The sequence below is a fragment of the Chenopodium album genome, chromosome 22 (genome assembly GCF_948465745.1).
Source record: "Chenopodium album chromosome 22, dcCheAlbu1.1, whole genome shotgun sequence".
Taxonomy (NCBI): Eukaryota; Viridiplantae; Streptophyta; class Magnoliopsida; order Caryophyllales; family Amaranthaceae; genus Chenopodium; species Chenopodium album.
The window spans coordinates 4,818,113-4,839,727 of NC_137855.1; the positions used below are offsets into that span (position 1 = coordinate 4,818,113).

General features: G+C 36.0%; 1 protein-coding gene across 1 annotated transcript; it reads left to right on the forward strand.

The window, feature by feature from the left end:
- The first annotated feature begins 12,028 nt into the window (after positions 1-12,028).
- LOC145605089 (protein CHROMATIN REMODELING 24-like) lies at positions 12,029-21,381 on the forward strand. The gene is made up of 23 exons (XM_081661106.1): positions 12,029-12,178; positions 12,275-12,355; positions 12,453-12,563; positions 12,725-13,653; positions 13,746-13,876; positions 13,977-14,031; positions 14,343-14,468; positions 15,235-15,342; positions 15,425-15,480; positions 15,556-15,646; positions 16,408-16,545; positions 16,646-16,723; positions 17,515-17,724; positions 17,824-17,895; positions 18,264-18,344; positions 18,442-18,560; positions 19,359-19,470; positions 19,563-19,631; positions 19,713-19,807; positions 19,907-20,035; positions 20,249-20,317; positions 20,441-20,573; positions 20,929-21,381. Exons 1-23 carry the CDS (start codon positions 12,082-12,084, stop codon positions 21,085-21,087), a joined length of 3,249 nt encoding a protein of 1,082 aa, XP_081517232.1. The 5' UTR covers positions 12,029-12,081; the 3' UTR covers positions 21,088-21,381.
- Positions 21,382-21,615: the final 234 nt, after the last annotated feature.

Consider the following 21,615-nt stretch of genomic DNA (forward strand, 5'->3'; position numbering starts at 1 on the left):
TTTTAAATTTAACAATCTAATCATACATTTGTAAGCTAATGGGAACTAACTAAATTTTTAACTTGGAAAAAAAAAATTATTTTTTCATTTTTTCCTTTGCACTAGTTTGGTTCGTTTTTTTCATTTTAAAAAAATAAAATAAAATTAGATGATCCAATTAACATTAGAGTAGAAAGAATGATTTACGAAATCAAACAATTAGGAATCATTGTTCTTCGAAGAAGATGAGCATATTCATTGTGTGCCATTATATATCACATATTAATTAGTTTGGTTGTCTTTTCTTCAAAAAAAAATGTTTGAATGTTTGATTTATTATACACATTAAACTCAACAAAATTTATAATTAGCAGACTTTAGTAGAGAACCTAGTACTAAAAATCCCTTATCGCCTCCTTACAAAAAAAAAAACTCTCATTGTCGTATGAATTTACAGTTGCATGCGTTTATTAAAAAAAAAAACTTAAAGTTCCAAATTTTGTGAAACGAACATGATCTAGAAAAAAGTTTTGAATTTTTTTGTGATGTTGAAATTAAGATTGTTTAATAGCGCGCGGTTGTTTACTTATATTAGTATGTGGCTATAAAATATTCTAACTAAAACAACAAAAATAAAAAAAAATAATAAAAGACCAAAAATATATATATATATAAAAAAAACCAAAAATATTGAACTATAGTTGTTGGAGTATATATGTTGCTTTTGTTGGAATGGAGTATAATTTATTACATAATAATCGTTTTTTAATAATAATAATAATAAAAAATTATTATTATTATTATTATTATTATTATTATTATTATTATTATTATTATTATTATTATTATTATTATTATTATTGTTTTTGTAATGACTAGCTAATTAAAAATCATGTGAGGAAGTTTAGGGAGTTGTCAGAAAGTTTAGGAAGTTCTTGCATTTTACCTGTTATTGAAGGTCAAAACTCAAGTGAGTGAGTGATTTGCAACTTTTGAAAGTTTAGTGAGTGATCTGCAACTTTGTGCAAAGTTTAGGGAGTAGTTGTGTAGTTTACTCCATACCTATGTGAAGTCATAAAAGACAAAGTATACATTATATGTCAGAGAAAATCAAAGTACATGAGCAAATCTTTTGGCTTCCACAGTTGGCATTGGGTGTGATTTTTGATTTCTACCCATACCGTTGTGACTATACAAGTATTGGTTTGCACAACACTCTAATTCGACGGCACCTTTTGATCTTTTTCATGTCCTCAAAATAAAGTAGCTGCTACTGTCAGTCGATGTAACTTGTTATCAAATGTACTACGTAGGACTCGTGAAAGAGGCTTAGGATAGGGGGGTATTAGATGTTGTATGGACTGTATTGCATAGAACTAAGTAAATGAAATTATGAAAGCGTAGACATAGAATACTGAAGCTGACAACGTATTATCAAAATCAAATTCGTATCAAAAATATAATCAAACTCAAAACAGTAAACAAGAGTTGCAGACTCACTTTAACCAATTCGAAAAAGAAAACTTGCAATAGTGTAGATCCATGTTAGATGTAAGTATTTTTAAAAGAAACAAACAAAACATAGAAATATGACTAACCACCAAAAAGAGGATAAATACAAAAATAATTCCGACGTAAAACCGGCTTGAAATTATAGCGGTGAAATTACGTACTTCCCCGATTTCTAAGCTATAATTTGATATGAGCTTAAACGATCGCAAATTATAGAATTGCTAATTGCGTTATAGGTTAATCGATTATAACAACCCAAGTGTTAAATTTGAGATGAGTTCATTCGATCATTGCCTAAGGAATAATTCTATATGAGCTTAATCGATTGCAAATTATGGAATAGCTAATTGCGTAATAGGGTAATCGATCAAAGCAACTTTATTGATAATTTTTATTGATCTATCATATCCGAAATGGAGAATACCTTCCTTAAGGTTTAATTGTGTGTAATATAATTTGGTACGACCGAAACAAAATCCCCTTAAATGTGAACCCTAGGAGCCATATGAAGACCTAAACCTCATATGAAGTGTTAAACCTCAACACCTAAGGAAAATCAGTACTAAACCTTCCACTTCCCAACAACCCTTTGTTTGTTTGTGGAACTCGATCTTCTGCGATGGCAACAACGCATGAGTAATCTGAATAGGACAAAATAAAAGTTGTCAACTTCAGCGGATATATAGGTAGCAGGTTCTACTTAACATGTGATTTGATTTGGAGGGCAGTGCTTTAAGTCAATTGATTGAACAGAGCAAACCCAATTGGATTTGACGACGCCATTATCATGTTGGAGGTAGCTTGGTTATAATTTTACAGACTAGCAATTCGACAGTATGGTTTTTTTAGTGTAAGTACTTTTTCCATATATTAAGGAACTATTTATACAACAGAAACCCGTGAAGCCAGCTGAGTTCGCGCTACTGTATGTGGTACCAAGTGAGCTTAGGAAAGGCAAAACAGAAGTAGTTAAAGTACTATTCTTTACCAATGAAAAAATAAAGAAGTTATGGTAAGGTGAATACTTGGTGTGTTTGAAGGATAAACATATTGTAATTACTGTGTAATTTAAGTACATACAGAAGCACAAAAAATGAAGTCATTATAGTATGGTTAACGGAGTGTCACGAACTACTATTTGAATATCTGTGATTAAGTTAATTAGGATATATGTGATTATTAATAACCTTAATTCGTCGTAGCAAATATCCCAATATATATTCACTTATAGGGATGGCAATCCAATCCGAATCCTACCCTACTAGGCCGAATAATGATTTAACTTAATTTTAATTATTACATGAAAAAGATATGAATGTTAAAATGTAGTAAGTAATATTGTATTGGAGCATTAGTTGAGATAGCTTTAAAGGAAAAGACGAACAAAATAACTACGTAATAATGATTATGAGATATCGCGATTTGATAGAGTACGAAACTAGTTTATGAGAAAAACTTATACCACAAATTAATTGGTTCTCAACATTCAAAATTAATTTTGGAGAATATGCTCGTTTTGCTAAAATACTAACACAAAATCATGTACTAAGAGGTTTTTCATGTGAAAAGATCGTACTAAGAGGTGGGCTTTGTAGCAAAGTATAGGTCAATATCAAGTACTCTGAGTAAATATATGGTCATCCTTAAATAATGGGCCATGCGTACACAAAAAACTAAGAAAAAATAACAACTAAGTGCTGTCAAATAAACATCGAGCTGCTGCCTATGATGTAGTAGATCTCAACTAATAAGAAATCGTTGCTTAGAGTTTTCTGGAAATTGTACTGGCTAATTATGAAATAAGTGACATACAAGGTTAATAAAATGTTACCATTTGATAAATTAAAAACATGTTTCAAATTGATTATAACTAGGACGTGGTTGTACGAGATAAATTTCCGTATGATAATTACAACGTTATAAACAAAGCATGTTTGTATTTAGAACATTATTCGCCTTTTTCCTTTAAATTTTATACAATACAATGCGGTGTATTGTAACGACCTTATTACTTTAAAAAAAAAATTCCTTTAGGGATTTTTTATTTTTAAATTTCCTTGTCTTTAGTTGTAAAAATAATATAGAATAAAACAAATCTTTAATAAATTCACTCTTACCCTTACAATTGTAAGTATTAAATTTTATGGTAATTTATCTTTATCACTTTGTAAAATAATTTTTACATATTGATTGTCGTTTGGTCGATTTTATAGTCACAAATGCTGATTTTGATTAAAAAGACCGATGTGAATAGAAATAAATTACCTTTTACTGTTAAATATTACGCTAAACAAGTGAATTAATTTACTATGACAAAAAACATGCAATATTAACAACTGTATTTGCTGATTATAATTTTGACTATGTTAATATTATACTTTCTGATTACAATGTTGACTTATTATAATGTTGACAATTGGAGTACGTACTTATTAGGGTTCACCACCGAAGTAAATGTGAACTACGTAGCAATAGAAGCTTGCCACGTAAGTTACGATGTGGGGTAGGGGATCAGCGCTATATAAAGGGGTGATTTACATCAAAGGCACACAGAAACACGAAACCATACAATGTCTACCAGCAATGGCCACCTCAAGCAAGTGCAAGGGAATGGGGGTGATGGGGACGAAAATAAGCGTCGTCGCCGACCTGGTATCCCTCAACCACCTCAACCACCAAAAGCCAAAAAAGAAATATCCAAACAAAAGAAACGACGAGACCTGATTGCTAAGCTACTTGCTAGCTACAATTATCCCCCTTTTCGTATTGAACAGCCACCTATGATACCATATAATGTGTCGACTGTGGCAAGGGTTGGCACTTCCCAAGGGCTGCTGAATCAAACCATGGCTGCAATACCTTCTGCTCTTGACATGATGGTGGCTCCATCATCGCCACCTGTGGTCCCACCCCCTAGCCCTCGGGATGCCGTGACCCGCTTGGAAACTAGCCTACTCCCTCCTTTTAAGGTAGCTGGAGTGGCGAAGTTGGAACATAATGATCAGCCTAGTGTTGATCAACATGTACCTCAAGTAGAGGGAGTCATAGGTGGTACACCAATTAATCATCCAAATCAGGATGTACAAGGGAATGCTGACGAAAACCCTGATGTCGACCTCGACGAAGCTAAGCTTGCTGAGAACGGAGATGGTGTGGTGTACTCGATTATCTTAAGGAGTTACTCGGTGGGAGATATTGGTGTGATGTACACCATTCGTAGTGACGAGACATTCAAGGCCATCTACGACAACTACGCGTCTCTCATTGATGTTAAGCCAGAACAAATCAAAGTGTACCATGGTATCACCTACATCCCACGGACCGCGTATCCGGATCCTATGGGAGTTGCAACTGGAAGTGTGCTCTACGTTCAGGGGCTGGTATTTCCTAATCCCTCTAAGCTTAAAGCATTTTGACTTTGCTGTGGTTTGTTTATTTATATATTTTGGTGTGATATAATTTCCCTTTATTTTCCACTAAACTTGTATATCGTGTTTAATTATTCATGTATGAACAGCTGCTTACATATGTCTTAGTTATTTGAATGATGATTAGCCAGTAATTTTGAATATAATTTAGAGTATGTTAAGGATATTATGTATGTGGGAAATAATTATAACAAACAATAGCTACACTTTAGATTGATGAAACAACTGTGTTAACACGGAGTCAAGGCTTGCCTAAATCAACTTAAAACAAACACCGCGAAATTTGCCTATACGATGTTGTGATATTATGGGGTGTATTTGTTGTTTTCTTCGTGTCATCGGACTGGTAAGCAGAGCTTGAGAAATTGTCGTGAAAAATGAAAATATTAATGTAATAAATTGTCATAATCTCACTAGCACGGAGTTAGACATCTGCAAAACTAATTGATTATATGTTGTATTCTATTCTTATTTGGGGAATGGTACAAATAATTTTATACATTGTATATATTATAATGTTACAAATCGTTTTGGCAGGAGGGTGTGGTCAATACAAACACTAGGATCAAGAGGTTTTACCTAAAGAACACCGGACACCGGAGGAAAATCAAGCTACGAGTTCAGGGCAAATTGGACACACCACTGTGCCGCTTGTTCCACATCTGGGGAGATAAGGTTGGTGTTGATCCAACTGACCTTGTCTTCTACCACGAGGACAAGGTGCTGTGCACCCTTAACACTATAAGGGAAGTGGGAATTCTGAATGGTGACAAAGTTGTTGTGGCTCCTTTTGGGGACGAACGTTAACGGTCGGCAGAATCGAATGGTGCTAGTGCACGGAATTAAGGAGTTTAAGAGCTTTTGGGTGTTATTACTATGTAGTGTTTGATGTCTTAGCAAATTTAATCAGCTTTGTTACTTATTATGCAGTGTTTGATGTCTTAGCAAATTCGACTACCTACGGAATTATGCAGTGTTTTATGTCCTTAAACGTGACCACTCCTTTTGTCTGTAACATATTTAAGCAGTTCCTTAGCATAGCTAATGAAGTTGCTTTAAGTGGTCAGACAGCCTTGGCTTTTGTTGTGTTATATTGGGGCTGTCTCCGGAGTAGTTAGTCGAGCTCTTCTGTAGCTCTTTTCTAAGAGGCCTTTTGTAACTTGTTGGCCTTGGCTTATCATAACTTGTTATGGTAACTGCCCTTTTGGCATGGTATGAATGTATGCTATGAATTTAGTATTAGCGTTTGTTACTTGATGTTTATGGGAAGACTTATGTAGTTTGTTGTAGCAAATTTAGTATTCTGGGCTTATTTTATTAGTAGTATTGGGCTACAAGAGGGTTCATGAGGAGTATTGGGCTGATAGAGGGTTGAAGAGGTTGGTCGATCAATATTTGTTATTTTTTAAAGAAAAAAAAATAAAAATAATAAACACATGCACCATATGAGGGCCCATATGAGGGCCCATCATAATATAAGTCCAACAGATTGCAAATAAAGACTATACTACTCTGGTTGTAACAATATTTGACATGTCAAAGACATTGGATATAAAAACTCTACATTTAAAGTGAGGGCCCAACGTAGAAGCCCAAATCTACTCACATATGAATTAGTTCCATTGTTTGAACCTATATTGGACCACACTTTGTCCAGGAAAATTGGACATGAATGTGTACAGAAAAACAAACAACGCAGGACCAAGTGTATAGCAGGAAAAGTGAAACCTTATAGCGTACATCGGGAAAATAAAGCTTTGTAGGTATTCATCAAAACAAACGATTGAGTGACCAATATGCACCAATAGGGAAAATCAAGTTGTTAGTAATGTGAAACACATACCAGGGTTAGATGCATCAAATTGTAGAAATGCTATGCACCCAATACAACAAATGTGTGGGTGGACTTGAAAGCCACTCCGCATCTGCTTGAATGCTGAATGAACACACCAAGAAAGAGGAGTAGTACACCGTACCCCCACCTAATATAATATAAATAAATAAATCAAAAATCAAATAACTGCTTATAGTAGATTAGTACATGTATATTGAAGAAAAAAACATCATCACAGTTCAACATGGTAACTTAATCATTTGCTAATTCTCCCTTAACATCCTAAGGAGATATTGATGATAAGGAAAGAGATATTGATGGTAAAGGTACAATTGAAAGCAACTCTGCTGCTGCTTGAATGCTGAAAGACCACACCTTAAGAAAGAGAAGCAACACCGAAGCACCTAATGCAAAAAAAGTATATCAAACCTCAAGTATTGCACCTGATAGTAGATTAGTGTATCAGACAAACAAAATGCGCATCAAAACATGGAAACTTAATCATTTGATCCTAGAAAAGGTTTAGGTTGTCAGCTAAATGTTAAAGGTATAATGCAGCTAAGTGATAAAGGTATAATGCAGCTAAAACAGATTAAGCATAATTAGATGGAAAATATGCCAGTTCCTAGCTAAATTCGAAATTTGGTATGCTAGTCAGAAGTGATAAATGCGGTTTCATGTAAAAATGACCCAGCATTTGGGAGAGCCATAAGCCCACAGTACACAAAATAAATACATAAGTACAACGAAGCTTTCAACTAGAATTTAGGAGAGCAATAACTCTGAGGTCATACATCAACATTTAACCCAGCAGTCACAAAAGAGTCATGCATACCTCCATACCTCAACGGTTCTAGTTAAGTAAAACCATAGTTATATTAGTTCAAAATACAAAAGAAATCTGAAGTTAAACATGTCAAGTCTTGGAATTGTTAAAATGTGTCAGAGGGACCTGACCATCCAACACCATTTCTCATAAGAATGTCATCATCCACAGCAACATCTTCAACGAAATCGTAATAATGCTCAATGGTGTTCTGGTTTTGTGGAACTTGAGTCCTTTTCCTCTTAGCCTGCAACCATATTAATGAAACTATTTGTGAAAAAACATGTTCTTTTTATAAAAAACATGAACGAAAATGTATTAAACTAATAGGAAATGTATTTAACTGAAATGTTCACTTACTGGTAGCTTGCCTGGGGCGGTTGGTTGCTGGACAGCAGGGGCAGGGTCATGCATATCAGGTGCAGCAGCATTTTTGCCTTTTTCCCAGTATTTTTCTTATACCCAGTCTCTGCAATAGATTTATGCCTTGATCCCTTAGGTCGCCCCCGAGGCTTCTTCCTGGATATGGGATCTTTCACTGCTGAGTGTACATTGGTGTTTCCCTCTTCTAGAGGCTTACACACAGAATCGGGAGTGTCATTTTCTTCAGGGATGTTAGATCCAATTTCTGAGGACGGTAACAGATTCCTTGGCATGGTGGGCAGACATGGTTGTCTTGCCAGAAATTTCTCTCTACTTGCCAGAACTTCTCCGCGAAGTTTTTGGAGAGATTTCACAACTAGATCCACTGTTTCTTTGTCCATTACTGCAGAAGCAACATCACAGATGGGCAGGAACTCCGCCATCAAGGTATTGTAAGTCTGCACAGTCATGTCCTCCGTGGGATCATGGTAAGCGACCTTAACCCGAGTATGCCTCCTAATGACATCTTTTCTCCAACGCTTGAGAACATATTTGGATGGAATATCAAACACCAAATTTTGATCATACACCCGGATGACATGCCTGCATAGAATACCGAAAGTTTCAAACTTCCTACAGTCACAAGAGACCTCCTTTGTAACTGTGTTGAAAAGAACGCAGTAGAATCTCCTCCTATCAGTGATCACCTCTTCACTCTTTCCTTCGGGAATGATCCAAACCCGGTCCTCAAGTAGATATTGAATCATGTTCCCTCCCAAATCACGCTCTTCCCTTCCAGAGCAATGCATGAGTCGACAACACTCAATTTGAATCTCCTGGAACTTTGCATCAGTGTAAATCTCATGGAAGAACTTCTCAACATAAAAACCACTTACAAGACGTCTCCGATATTTGCCACACCTAGCATCTGCCTCATTCTCAGCTTTGACACGTCTCGCCATGGCCCTTTTGTACTTCTCTGGAAATTCGTACAACCTTGTTTTTCGATTAACAAACCCGTCAAAGAAACTATTTATGCTTTCCACCCTTTGCGTTGTCTTCATCCCAGCCCAAAAGTGTTCTTTCATAAAGGCTGGGACCCACATATGCCTTTCTTCATACAAATCAGATAACCATTCATTCTCTTCTAACTCAAACGTCGCCATTAATTCACCCCATCTACGCTCAAATTCAGCGACTGTGAAACTTTCATATATGAGGGTCTTAAGTGGACTCTTGAAATCTGCATAACTGTACCAAGTGCAATTTGGAGGAATTATGAAAATATACTTCACCATACATTCATACAGATTTAAAGATGACACAGTTAAACAGGCTAGATTTAGAAATGCATGCTGACATCAAGCTGTCTTTTAAAAATTCAGAGCGTACACACAACACAAATGCATAGGTAGTATGCTCCGACGTAGCCTTCAGACATAAATATCAGTCACAAATAGAAAGCCAGCAAACTGCATATATGTTCCCTGGCAACAGGGCTGCTAATCAAAAGATGATTACCAAATCACTCAAACTTAATACAAGCATTTATAAAGAAGTCTAATATCAAATAATATAATTAGTCACAAAACAGGGGGAGGATGGTATAATGCATGCAAATCACAATCAACACAAGTAAAGACTTAAGACAATAATACAACACCAAAAATAAAAAAAATAAAAAAAAAAAAAAAAAATTGTTCTGAACACTGTTTGAGGAGCAGACAAAGGAATGCATTAGCAAATAAGATGACATCAAAGCATTAGCAAAAGTTATACTTACTATTCACAACTCCCCAGCTTGTCTGGGAATTTCTTCAGTATGTGCCAAATGCACCAACGATGGCGTGCATTTGGCATCACTTCAGCCAGAGGCTTCCGCATTGCTGCTGCTTGGTCTGTCAAAATTGCACCCGGTTGTTTGTCACCCATGCATGACAGCCATTGCCTAAAAACCCAACAAAATGTGTCTGAATCCTCGTGTGAAACAAGGGCACACCCCAACAATATCGATTGGTCATGGTGATTAACGCCAACGAAGTTGGCAAACGGTAGCTCATACTCGTTGGTTAGGTAAGTGGTATCAAAACAAACCACATCGCCAAATTCTTCATAGGCAACCCTGCTACGAGCGTCAACCCACAGTACGTCCTTCAACCGGCCCTCTCCATCTAATCTTTGTGCATGATAGAAATTCTGATTATCGGCTTGCATTTGATCAAAGTAGGCCATCATTGCAGCTGCATCACCACCTTCCATTTTCAACCGCTTCTTCTTGTAAACTTCGTGTTGTAGGTCCTTAACACTCGGAAGGTTATCCACCCCAGTCTCAGTAGCGATACATGCATGTGCTTGCCTTACAGGGAGACCTTCATCAAAGAAATTCATTAGTTTCCGTCTTACATTAGATGTGTACTTCTTCATTCGATATTCCTTGACCAACTTAGCATCACTTGGTTTTGGGGTATGGTTATCATGTTCATTTTTCACCTTCCTAATAACCCACAAGCCATCATCATCAACGCCAGCATATAACATGGCACCGCAATAACATTTCTTAGATGTCCTTTTCGTCCGCTGCAGTATATCTTCTCCAATTTCACCGTTAACAACACCACCAGTGCCACACAACTCCATTGCCTTGGCCCTTTTCTTGGCCTCCCTCCTAGCCCTCATATCAGGTGGGCCCCAACACTCACACTTCCATGTTGCACCTCTCCTCTCAGCACTTGTCTTGGAAAATGCAGATGACACTCTAGTTACCCCAAAGCCTTTTTGCTTAGCATATTCTTTGTAGTATGTTTCTACATCTAAAAAGGATTTAAATGCCATTCCTAACTTAGGAGACTCGACAAAGGAGTACAAGCTGACTTGATTAGTTGACACAATGGTCTCCACAGTCTCAATGGTTTTGATTGGAGATAAGGCTGCTAGTCTCTGCTCAACAGTGTTTGGTACAGTCAGGGGCATACATTCCATACAGGGAGGTTCCTCACCAGCAACACCACTATAAGAAATCACTTGGCCCCCCTCAAAATCAGCAGGAGATGACTCTTGAACATGATCACACATTATGCCTTTGCCTTTGTCCACAACAGAATCAAACATCATCGATGTGTCCTCCACAGAATCAAGCATTACAGCTTTCCCAGGATCACACTCAATCACCATAGCAAATCTTTAATACTATTCACTCTCAGTATATCACATAAAGCAATCTAAAGTTCAAAGGAAAAATATCACATTTATCGATCAAATAAAATACTCAAATGACTCCTTTATAATACCTTAGCTTTTAAAAATAATTATCAATCAGCACAGCAGGAGATGACTCTTGATCAGCAAATACAAAACACACGACTTAACATTCCATAACAACACAATTACTGAATCAACGTCCGACCGTTTTCAAAGCAACATCCACTCAATTAATGAACAATATATACTGCTAGACAAATTGCAACAACATTCCATGAACAACAAAAAAACAAAACTACACACAATTGCTTAATTCAAAGGAGTTTATTTTTGGATTTACTGGGACTACTCCCATTTTGATTCTTAAACATCAAATTAATTAGGCCCCAACACCATATCCTCAACAATGACTGAATTCTTTCAACCGATTATTACAACTGTAAGGTTTACGAAAACTAGGGTTTACGAATTTACGAAATTTAAGGAAAAAATTACCTCTTTTGCTAGATATTTGAGGTACCAAACCTTGAGCTTACTCACCAACGAAGCTCCACCAAGATGGAAAACTGAGCTCCAACCTTCAATTTCGACTCACCCACTCACTCGACGAAGCTCCCCTCACATTTGCTGGAGATTGAAGAGAATTACAAAATAACGGATGTGGAGATGGCAAAATGAAAGTCAAAACGGGAGAACAAAAAAGGAGGTTAACCTTTGACTAACGTTGGAGTTAAATGCCAACACACCACCTATTCTAGAAAATATTAAAATAATCAGCAAAGTTCTTTTATTTGCGAATTTGCCACTATATTGACAAGCTTCGTCAATATCGCATATTAACTGGGCAAAGCTCCTAAAATCAAATTCAAACCTCATTTCACTCAAAGCGGGAAAACAACAGACCAAGAGCAACAGCAAGAGAAGACAGAGAAACCACAACAATGGAGGAAACCACAACATCAATGAAGAAGAAACCACTCAGTCTCAACCAACGTTACACTCACATCCTCTCTGCTTCTCACTCCAAACCTCCTCATCGTACTCTCCTTTTCTCTCTCTTCAATTTAACCCTAATTTCTTCATTTTTGATGATCGATTTTCCATAATTTGAACCTCTATTTTTTGGTGTTACAGGTGAAGGAAATCAGTCCAAGTTGAAGGAATTCGAAGATGATGCTCCTCATTTCTCAATCGCCGATTCTGATTCTTCTACTGGTTTGTTCTTCTCAACATTTTGCCCTATTTTGAAAATTTTTAATTTTTTGGTGTGGGTTTTTGTTTGGGTGGTTATTGAAGGGTTAATTAATTGCAGATGTTATCGAGTTTTCGAAAGCGAATCGAGGTTCTGCGGTTCATGAGGATGAATTAATTGATGATAGTATCACGCATGTTTCTGGGTTTAATGATGTTGTGTCTCTTACTGGTATAATTCTCTTCCATTTTTCCTGAATTTTACAAAACATTGAATTGAATTTAGTTGTATTAGTATATGCTAGGTCAAAATTAGTTTTGTTTAAATTAGATGTAGTATTAGGTCAATTTATTGGGTGGTTTGGGTTGATCAATTTGGGGCTGAATTAACAGAAAAATCGAAGCCGGAGAAGGTGAAAATTCAAGGAAGGAGACGTCTTTGCAAAGTAGCATGCAAAGATAATGATGATGATAACCAACAACAGATTATGGAAGATGATCTCAATTTATTTGATATTTCTGATTATAGCTCACCACCACCGGTGAAGGATGTGGGTTGTGGGGGGAATGAGATTAGGGATATTCTTAATGATTTGAATTCAAGGATGGAGTTTTTGTCGATTGAGAAGAAGCCAAACCCTAGGCCGGTTGAAGTAAAAGCTGTTCCTTTGTTGGATGTTTCGTTGCATGAAGAGAAAGTAAAGGGTGTGGGTCAAAATGATGAATTGGCAGACTCTGAATTTGGTAGTGTTGATTCGTCGTTTGCTAGTGCTTCTGAGTTGTCAAGCTCTTCATCGGGTGTGAAGGGTGGGGTTGATGACAAGGAAGTTGAGAGTGGGGCGTTGAGTGAATCTGATGGGGATAACTTTGTTGAGGAAACTAAACCGAGCAAGAATGATTATAGAGGAAAATCCAGGAATGTGAGCACAACAGTCAAGGAAGAGCCTGTTGTCACTCACAGGAGTTCAGCTTATGCTTTGAAAGATGAGAGTGATGATGATGAGGATGATTGTGTAGAGGTGGTAGGTAACAATTGGACTAGGAGAGAAAAGCAGCATGGTGGTTTAGTAGATGAGGAGTATAGCAATTCAAGTGTTGTTGAGGTTTTAAATAATGCTAAAGTTGATGCTAAAGAGGTTAATTCAGTGGATGAATATGCAATTACTTTGACCGGCCCGAGATCAACTTACAAGCTACCTCCTAAAATCGGCAAAATGCTTTATCCTCATCAACGTGATGGACTGAAGTGGCTTTGGTCTCTTCACTGTCAAGGGAAAGGTGGGATTTTGGGAGATGACATGGGCTTAGGGAAAACAATGCAGGTAACATATTGTTTATATTTTACTTTTTTGGGTTGCTACTTTTTGTAATGTCTGTACTTGGTTATTTTTAACAGTTTTGAATCACCTTACAGATTTCTGGTTTTTTGGCTGGTTTATTTAACTCACGTTTGATAAAGAGGGCAATGATTGTGGCTCCAAAGACACTTCTCCCTCACTGGATCAAAGAACTCTCTGCTGTGGGTCTTTCACAGAAGATTAAAGAGTGAGCTTACTTGACCATGTTAAACAGGGATGTTTGGGGTTTAGGAAGGGATTTTTTTACCATGTGTTAGTTTGACTATCTAACTTTTGCTGCTATGCAGATATTTTGGAACGTGTCCTAAGCTACGACAGTATGAGCTCCAATATGTGCTTCAGGTTTGGCTTTGATTTGTCAAATTTACATGACATAGAAAGAGGATTTGTGTTCAGATCCATTAGCTGGGTTTTACTAGGTTTTGTTTTTGCACACACATTATCTTATGGATGAAAGTGAATTCTGTATCCTACAATTTGGTTATTAAATCATGGAATCAATATGACAGTATGTAGGGAAGTTAGAAAGATCTAGATGACTTGATTTTCTTATCGTCATTTCAGACATCTATATATGTAATATATCACTGGCATTAATTTTGTCTTGTTTTATCTTCTTGATTTTAATGATTAATTCTTTGTTTGACTTGCAGGACAAGGGTATTCTATTAACAACCTATGACATTGTACGGTTTAATGCAAAACAATTATGTGGAAGTGACTTTTATGATGATGAAGGTGATGATATTCCTCTTTGGGATTACATGATACTTGATGAGGTAAGTTACAATTAGGCAGATCTATAGTTACACGTCATATGTTTGATTGTCTAAAAGCTTACTCCTTTTCACTTTTTTTTTTTTTTTTTTGCCCTTGTATCTTCTATCTCTCGTGTTCTTTCTGTATACATTGTATAAGTGAATTTTGGATATGCTCACATTTCTGATTTTTCCAAAAATATCTTCATGTATTACCTGAAAAAAAAAAAGAAAAAGTAAATTTAATACTTCACAATCTGGGTTTATTTTGTAATTTTTTTTCGTTGGAAAACTGAAATGCATGCATTTGAATCTAAATCACTTTGGATTGATTGAATTTTACAACCCCAATATGGTTGATGAAATAGGATTGTTTTCCCCATTTTTTCCTATAATTTCCCCCCCCCCCTTTTTTTCTTATGAATTTTTTTATATGGTTATAGAAGGTTACCAATTAACAAGCATCAATTTTCATCTTTACTAATCTGACTGCACTTGGGTTAGTCACAAGCTGTTTTCATTATATTCTACATTTTGATGTCCTCCATTTTGTCAATGTATGGAGATTATACATGCTGCAGGAAGTATTTTTCCTATATAAGCATCTTTCTCCATTGATTTTTATAGAAATTCTTTTATTTACAAATTACAATTCACCTAACAAAGTATGAGAAGTAGGAATGTGTTGCTGTGTAAGGAAAATCTCTTTTGATTCTTTTTCTTTTACTTAAATCCATTTGCGTAAATCTTGACCCTTTTATATATTTATCTTTATTAATTTATTTAGGGTCATCTTATAAAGAATCCAAGCACACAAAGAGCCAAAAGTTTGCTTGGAATACCATGTGCCCATCGTATCATCATTAGTGGGACACCAATTCAAAACAACCTAAAGGTATCATCAATTCATGTTGAGCCATGTACAAGAATCTATATGATTTCATCTTGATCCTTTTTGCTTCCTTTGATTGAAATAGGAGTTATGGGCACTCTTCAACTTTTGCTGCCCTGATTTGCTGGGTGACAAGAAAGAGTAAGTCTTTCCCGATAATGTAACATCTGAAGGAGGATTATTTCTTATTTGCTTAGTTTGAGATTTGGTGTATAGGTTCAGGGAAAGATATGAGCATCCAATTCTTCGTGGCAATGACAAAAAAGCCTCTGAAAGGGATAAGCGTGTTGGTTCAATGGTAGCAAAGGTAGTGGTGTTTCAGCATGTTTCTATGCCTTTCCATGCTTAATGTAGATTTGTTGAGTTATTGTTGATGATAATTTTACTACTTTGGGGGTTATGAAGCAAGCATTTGAATTCCCTTGGGTATTTCTATACCTCTACTGTATTAAAAACTTTGTATTCCGTTTGGGGTGCTCCTTCCTTGGGCAGGGTAATTGGGTTCAGCGGGTTTAAATGTACACATTTTTACTAGGCAATTGATCTTTATTCTGATACACATTGTCTGCCTAAAACAAAATTTATAATAAGTTCAGACAGTTTATGAGCCATTTTAAATAAAATGTTGCTAAAGTCTAAAATAAGTGAGTCTTTGCCTCTTTGGCTTCATATGGAAACAGATGTAATGATGATTCAACCTTTCCATTTTATGTGTTTTTGTGGGTATTCTTTGATAAATATCTTTGGTTTTGAAAAGAAAATTAATTTTGGAACAATTATAATTCTTTATTTTTCCTCATCTTTTATAAGTGACTTTTTGATGAATGTAAGTTTAATATGTCTGTTAGTTTAGTACCATCTAATAATGCTAAGAAAAATGTGAGAATGTTGACAAGTTTAATTAGTTTAGTACGATTCCTTATGGCTATTCATGTTAACCGACCCCAAATCATTTTGGGATTAAGGCTTTGTTGTTGTTGACAAGATGGTGTAAATTACAAGGAAAGAAACAGGAATGCATACAGTTAGATAACTTCAAATTTACTGGATTTGATTCTGAGCTTGCAGGAGCTTAGGGAACGGATACAGCCTTATTTTCTTAGACGTATGAAAAGTGAAGTGTTTTGTGAAGATGACACTTCAGATAATGCTAAGCTGTCCAAGAAAAATGAAATAATAGTGTGGTTGCGGTTGACTAGCTGCCAGGTGTAGTTTTTGTAGAGGCACATTCTCAATGGTTATTATTTGAACTGCTACAGGGCCTACGGCGTCTAATATTTTCTTTCTTCTCACATATTTTGTGCAGCGTCAACTCTATGAGGCCTTTTTGAAGAGTGAGATCGTCCTTTCAGCTTTCGATGGCTCTCCTCTGGCAGCAATCACGGTATCGTATCTTGTCATTTTTCTTTAACTTGGTTTTTCTCCGCATCCTTCATGCTTTGAATGGCAAATTGGCAATGAAGTTTTACCACTGATGATATTTGTGAATTGCGATATATATATATTACACATGAACACACACACACACGATTCACCCACCCACCCACACACACACACACAGCTACATTCACCCTGTTGGACGCCTGTTTGGTTGTTTACCAGACTAGCAGAGGGAACAAAAAGTATTATAAATTTATTTTGTTAATAGTAGGAGTAACATAAATACCCTTTCAAGTGTAATAAAATTTGAGTTTATTACTTAAACATATGCAACGAGCCAAGCTGCAGTGCCACGTGGCATAATCACATATGAGTGGAGGCGCAAAGGGAACCGTTAGAGGCTGTGTTAGTAGAGCAGTAAATTTAGAAGAATGTGACAAAATATGGCAGGGGGGTTGTTAGGATATATATTGTTCACTTTTTGCTGATTATGATGTGTATATATATAAAAAGGGAAAGAAGGGCTGTGCTTGGGTAGCTTGTTTGTGCTATTTAGCAATTAGAGAGTTGTGACCTTAATTCACCCTTGGAGACTTGTGGCCTCAAGCCAGTGCTTGTAAGAAAGTTCATCCCTTTATTAATGAAAAAGCCTCCTTCCCTCATTCAGTTTGTTGTTTTAAGTTCTGTGGTTGGTGGTAGCATTTCGTGACAACTTCTGTTGCTTGGTAGTTAATGGTGGGCTTGGTTGCTATTATAATTTCTTGATTGTTTCGTTATTTGGGATATCGAACACAGATCTTGAAGAAGATATGTGATCACCCTTATCTTTTGACAAAGAGAGCGGCTGAAGATGTGTTGGAGGGCATGGATTCAATGCTTAATCCGGAAGACTGTGGTCTAGCAGAGAAATTGGCCATGCATGCAGCAGATTTGACAGGGGAAGATGATCTTCAGGAGAAGCATGACAATCTCTCGTGCAAGATATCATTTATACTATCTTTGTTGGTCTGTGGACCTCCCATTCAGAGTCTTACTAATAATTTTTTTTTTTAATTTTTTAATTTTTATTTTTATTATGTCTAATATAAATTTGTAATCTTGCAGGAAAAATTAATTCCCGAGGGGCATAATGTTCTTATATTTTCTCAGACACGGAAAATGCTTAATATCATTCAGGTTAGTTTCAGTAATCCTTGTCTTCCTGTACTCTGCCTCTAGTACTTGCGTACATGAGGAATAGAGCGACTCTGCACATGATAGTTTCTATGAATACAGAAGAGATCAGCCTGTTGGGGAAGGGTTTTGCATGAAATTTGTGAGTCACGCTTCTTGACAAGGGCTAGTAGAGTGGTAGCAGCCTTATGCGGTAGCTTGATTTTTACCTGTGTAAACTTAAAGTAGTGAGTCACAGTTGTTTTTTCTTAATGAATATAGCTCCTACAGCATTTTACTTGTATTTTAAGTTTATTGCCTTTGGTTTGATTTCCTGTTGTTTCTGTTTGGCCTTCATAAGTGGGTTCACACTTTTCTTATGATATTATCAGGAAACTTTGGTGACTAATGGTTTTGAGTTCCTACGCATTGATGGCACGACCAAAGCTTGTGACAGGCTGAAGATTGTAAATGTCAGGGCTTAATCCTTCTTTCCTTAATAGTTGAATAATTATTCATTTTGGAGATAATTCTGAAATTTGTATTTCTTCATTTCTGTATGATTATTAGGAATTTCAAGAAGGTCGTGGAGCTCCTATTTTTCTATTAACCTCTCAAGTTGGTGGTCTTGGCTTGACTCTCACGAATGCTGATCGTGTCATTGTTGTTGATCCAGCATGGAATCCCAGGTATGTACTTTTGTAAGCTACTACATGGATACGAAAAATGCTTAGAAATTTATGGTTTTATATCCTTGCAAATGCAAAATATGGAATTTAAGGAAAAGTGAGAGGATTTCTGGTCATTGTCTAGTCTGACAGGATTCATGGGAGAGTACTACTTCCAATATTTTTTTCCTGGCAGTAGAAAAGTTTAATGTGTTTTGAATCTTCTGAATTTTGAATTTTCTTTGGCGCTTTATTTTTGAATAGAGGCAGCATATTGAACCAAAATATCTTTTTCATAAATAGTTTTCTTGTTTTGAGCAGGTTTCTGTTTCTAACCCCTAAATGGCAATATCAGCTTCTTTGAATTTTTTTTAACATCCATATACTTTCAGCCCTAGCTCTGTCTTTGTATTCCTTATCATCCATGATTGGATTTCTTCCCACCATTACCTATTTAAATGCCATAAATGCATTATTTCTATCAATTGTAGAATTAATACTTTTATTTATGGTTATCTGTTTTGCTATATTAGCACCTAGTTATTGTTTGTCTCTCTAGACATAGGGATACATGTTCTCATTAGTTTGTGTGTTAATGGAAGGAGGTTATCATCATAAGCTTACTTTGATATGCAAACTTTGAAGTATCATGATATATTGGGTAAAGGGTTAAAGGATAAATGGCCAATTGTGTATCTTGAAGTTAGATCACCCAGAGCACCGCTATCACTGTTTGTATTATCTGTTTATATACAACCTCCAAGTCTCATGCAAACATTGGAAACAAGTAAAAAAAATTCTTCTATTTGATCTTTACAGTATGGATAACCAAAGTGTAGACCGTGCTTATCGGATTGGCCAGAAGAAAGATGTTCTAGTTTACAGACTGATGACATGTGCTACAATTGAAGAAAAAATATATAGAATGCAGGTCAGTTTTAATTTTTCTTTCTTGTTTTTGCCATTTATGTTTTAAGTGAATACCTTATTTATTTTGGGTTAATATTTTGAACTGTGCTTTAGATATACAAGGGTGGCTTGTTCAAAACTGCTACAGAGCACAAAGAGCAAACACGTTACTTCAGTCAGCAGGTTTGTCTTCTGATTACTATGTGTTGCTCTTGAGCTAATAATTAGTCACGATGTTCTATCCTTGCTAATTACTCTTTTCAGGATCTTAAAGAGCTTTTCAGCCTTCCCAAAGATGGGTTTGATGTTTCTCCCACTCAGTTGCAGTTGGTTGCTGAACATGGTGACCAGATCTCATTGTAATTTTCTTGTAATCTTATCCAGTGGGCTTTTCCAATTTATGATTTGTTTGCTTTCGTTTCGTGTGGTGTTAATGTATGTCTTATATCTGTCAATAGGAGTGACTTTTTGAAAGCCCACATCAAATTCCTGGAATCTTTAGGCATTGGAGGTGTCAGTCACCACAGTTTGCTTTATTCCAAAACAGAACCTACACCAGCTGCACAGGTAGAAGAAGATGAGCCAAGGTGAATGACTACACTCTGTCTGTCGAGACAATACTTACTGTAATATTAGCCATATTGGGATTACCCAGCTATGATTGGTGTACAAAGGAGGCTGTATTTTTTTATTTCTGCATTTGTACAAGTCTTCTCTTATGTAGGATGATCCTAGAAACCCATGAATTCTGTTATCTGTAATGAGATAGTAACATTTTCACATTTTTTTTTTCTTCTCAGGAGAACAGGAAATAAAATATATAGGAAATATGGTTCTTCGTCAACTTCAACTGAGCATTACGTCGCTGGGTATGGTCTCAAATATTATAAACTGGAATCTGGAATATGATTTTTTTTTTTAAATCTATTTTTCTTGGCTCTCTTGATATGATGCAGTAACGATTTAATTCTTAATTTAATTTACCCTTCTAGGTCTGAATATGCATTTAATCCGAAAGATGTAAACCTCCACAAGAACAATGCTTCCCCACAATGTGCTACTAAGCTTACCGAATCAGATATCAAGGAGAGGATCAATAGGCTTTCTCAACTTTTATCAAATAAGGTTAGCATCATTTTTACATCACAAACATAAAACTAGACACTTTTCTTTTGTCCTGTGCTTTAGCTTGCTTTGTTTGTCATTTTAATTTTAGGAGCAGATAAGCAATGTTCCTCATATTTCCAACAACCTGTTTTTGCTGATATGCAAACCAAATATTTGCTGGTAGTTGACACACTAATTAATTCATATAGATTTGCTTAAAGAGCTTTTAGGAAGCTATGCAACTGTTAAACATCCTATAAAAAAGTATAATATTAGTTTATAGATCATGTTTTGTCAACTCCAAGCCTTGACTTATGATTCCCTAATGACTTGTTGATGATTCTTGCCATTTACATTCTTTCAACTGCTTCAGACTACTGTTTCGCGATTACCTGACAGAGGGGAAAAACTTCGAAGTCAAATCACAGAGCTGACTTTGGAGCTTGAAAATTTAACAACACCTGAAAGGACCAGTCAGGTCATTGACTTGGATGACATTACTGACTCATTTCAGAGATCGTTACATGTATAGAAGCTTGTTGCAGGACACTCTGTCCTCATATTGTGGATTGAAATGTAATTAATGAAAGGGGTACATAAGTGGAGCTGATCAGATGATTTTTTTCTATATTGGTCTGATATAATCTGTGGCTTAAACATGGGGCACTGGCTTGATGCCCTTTGCTGGGAATGGAGTTGAAAGAATATATTTATTTGCTCGGAAAGAACCTTGCAGATTGTGTTTCTATTTTAAACTGTTTGAGGCATAATTTTGTTGTATATGCTCTCAAAAGTGAACATTGAATTGCTTTGAATATCATTGACTCTCCATTTCCTATATTCTGTTATCCTACTTTTAAAATTAAAATTATTTAAATGAAGAGTAGAATGTTTTGTTGCTTAGCTTTGGGCCTTTGGCTTATAAACTACACGAGATTATGTTCCCAACCTTGTGGTTGTTTGGTTGAACGAAGGAATCAGCATTTTGTAGGAACTTGTTATCTGTGTTATCAATTTCTATTAGGACATGTTTGGGTTTGATGAAATATGGGGGAAAAGA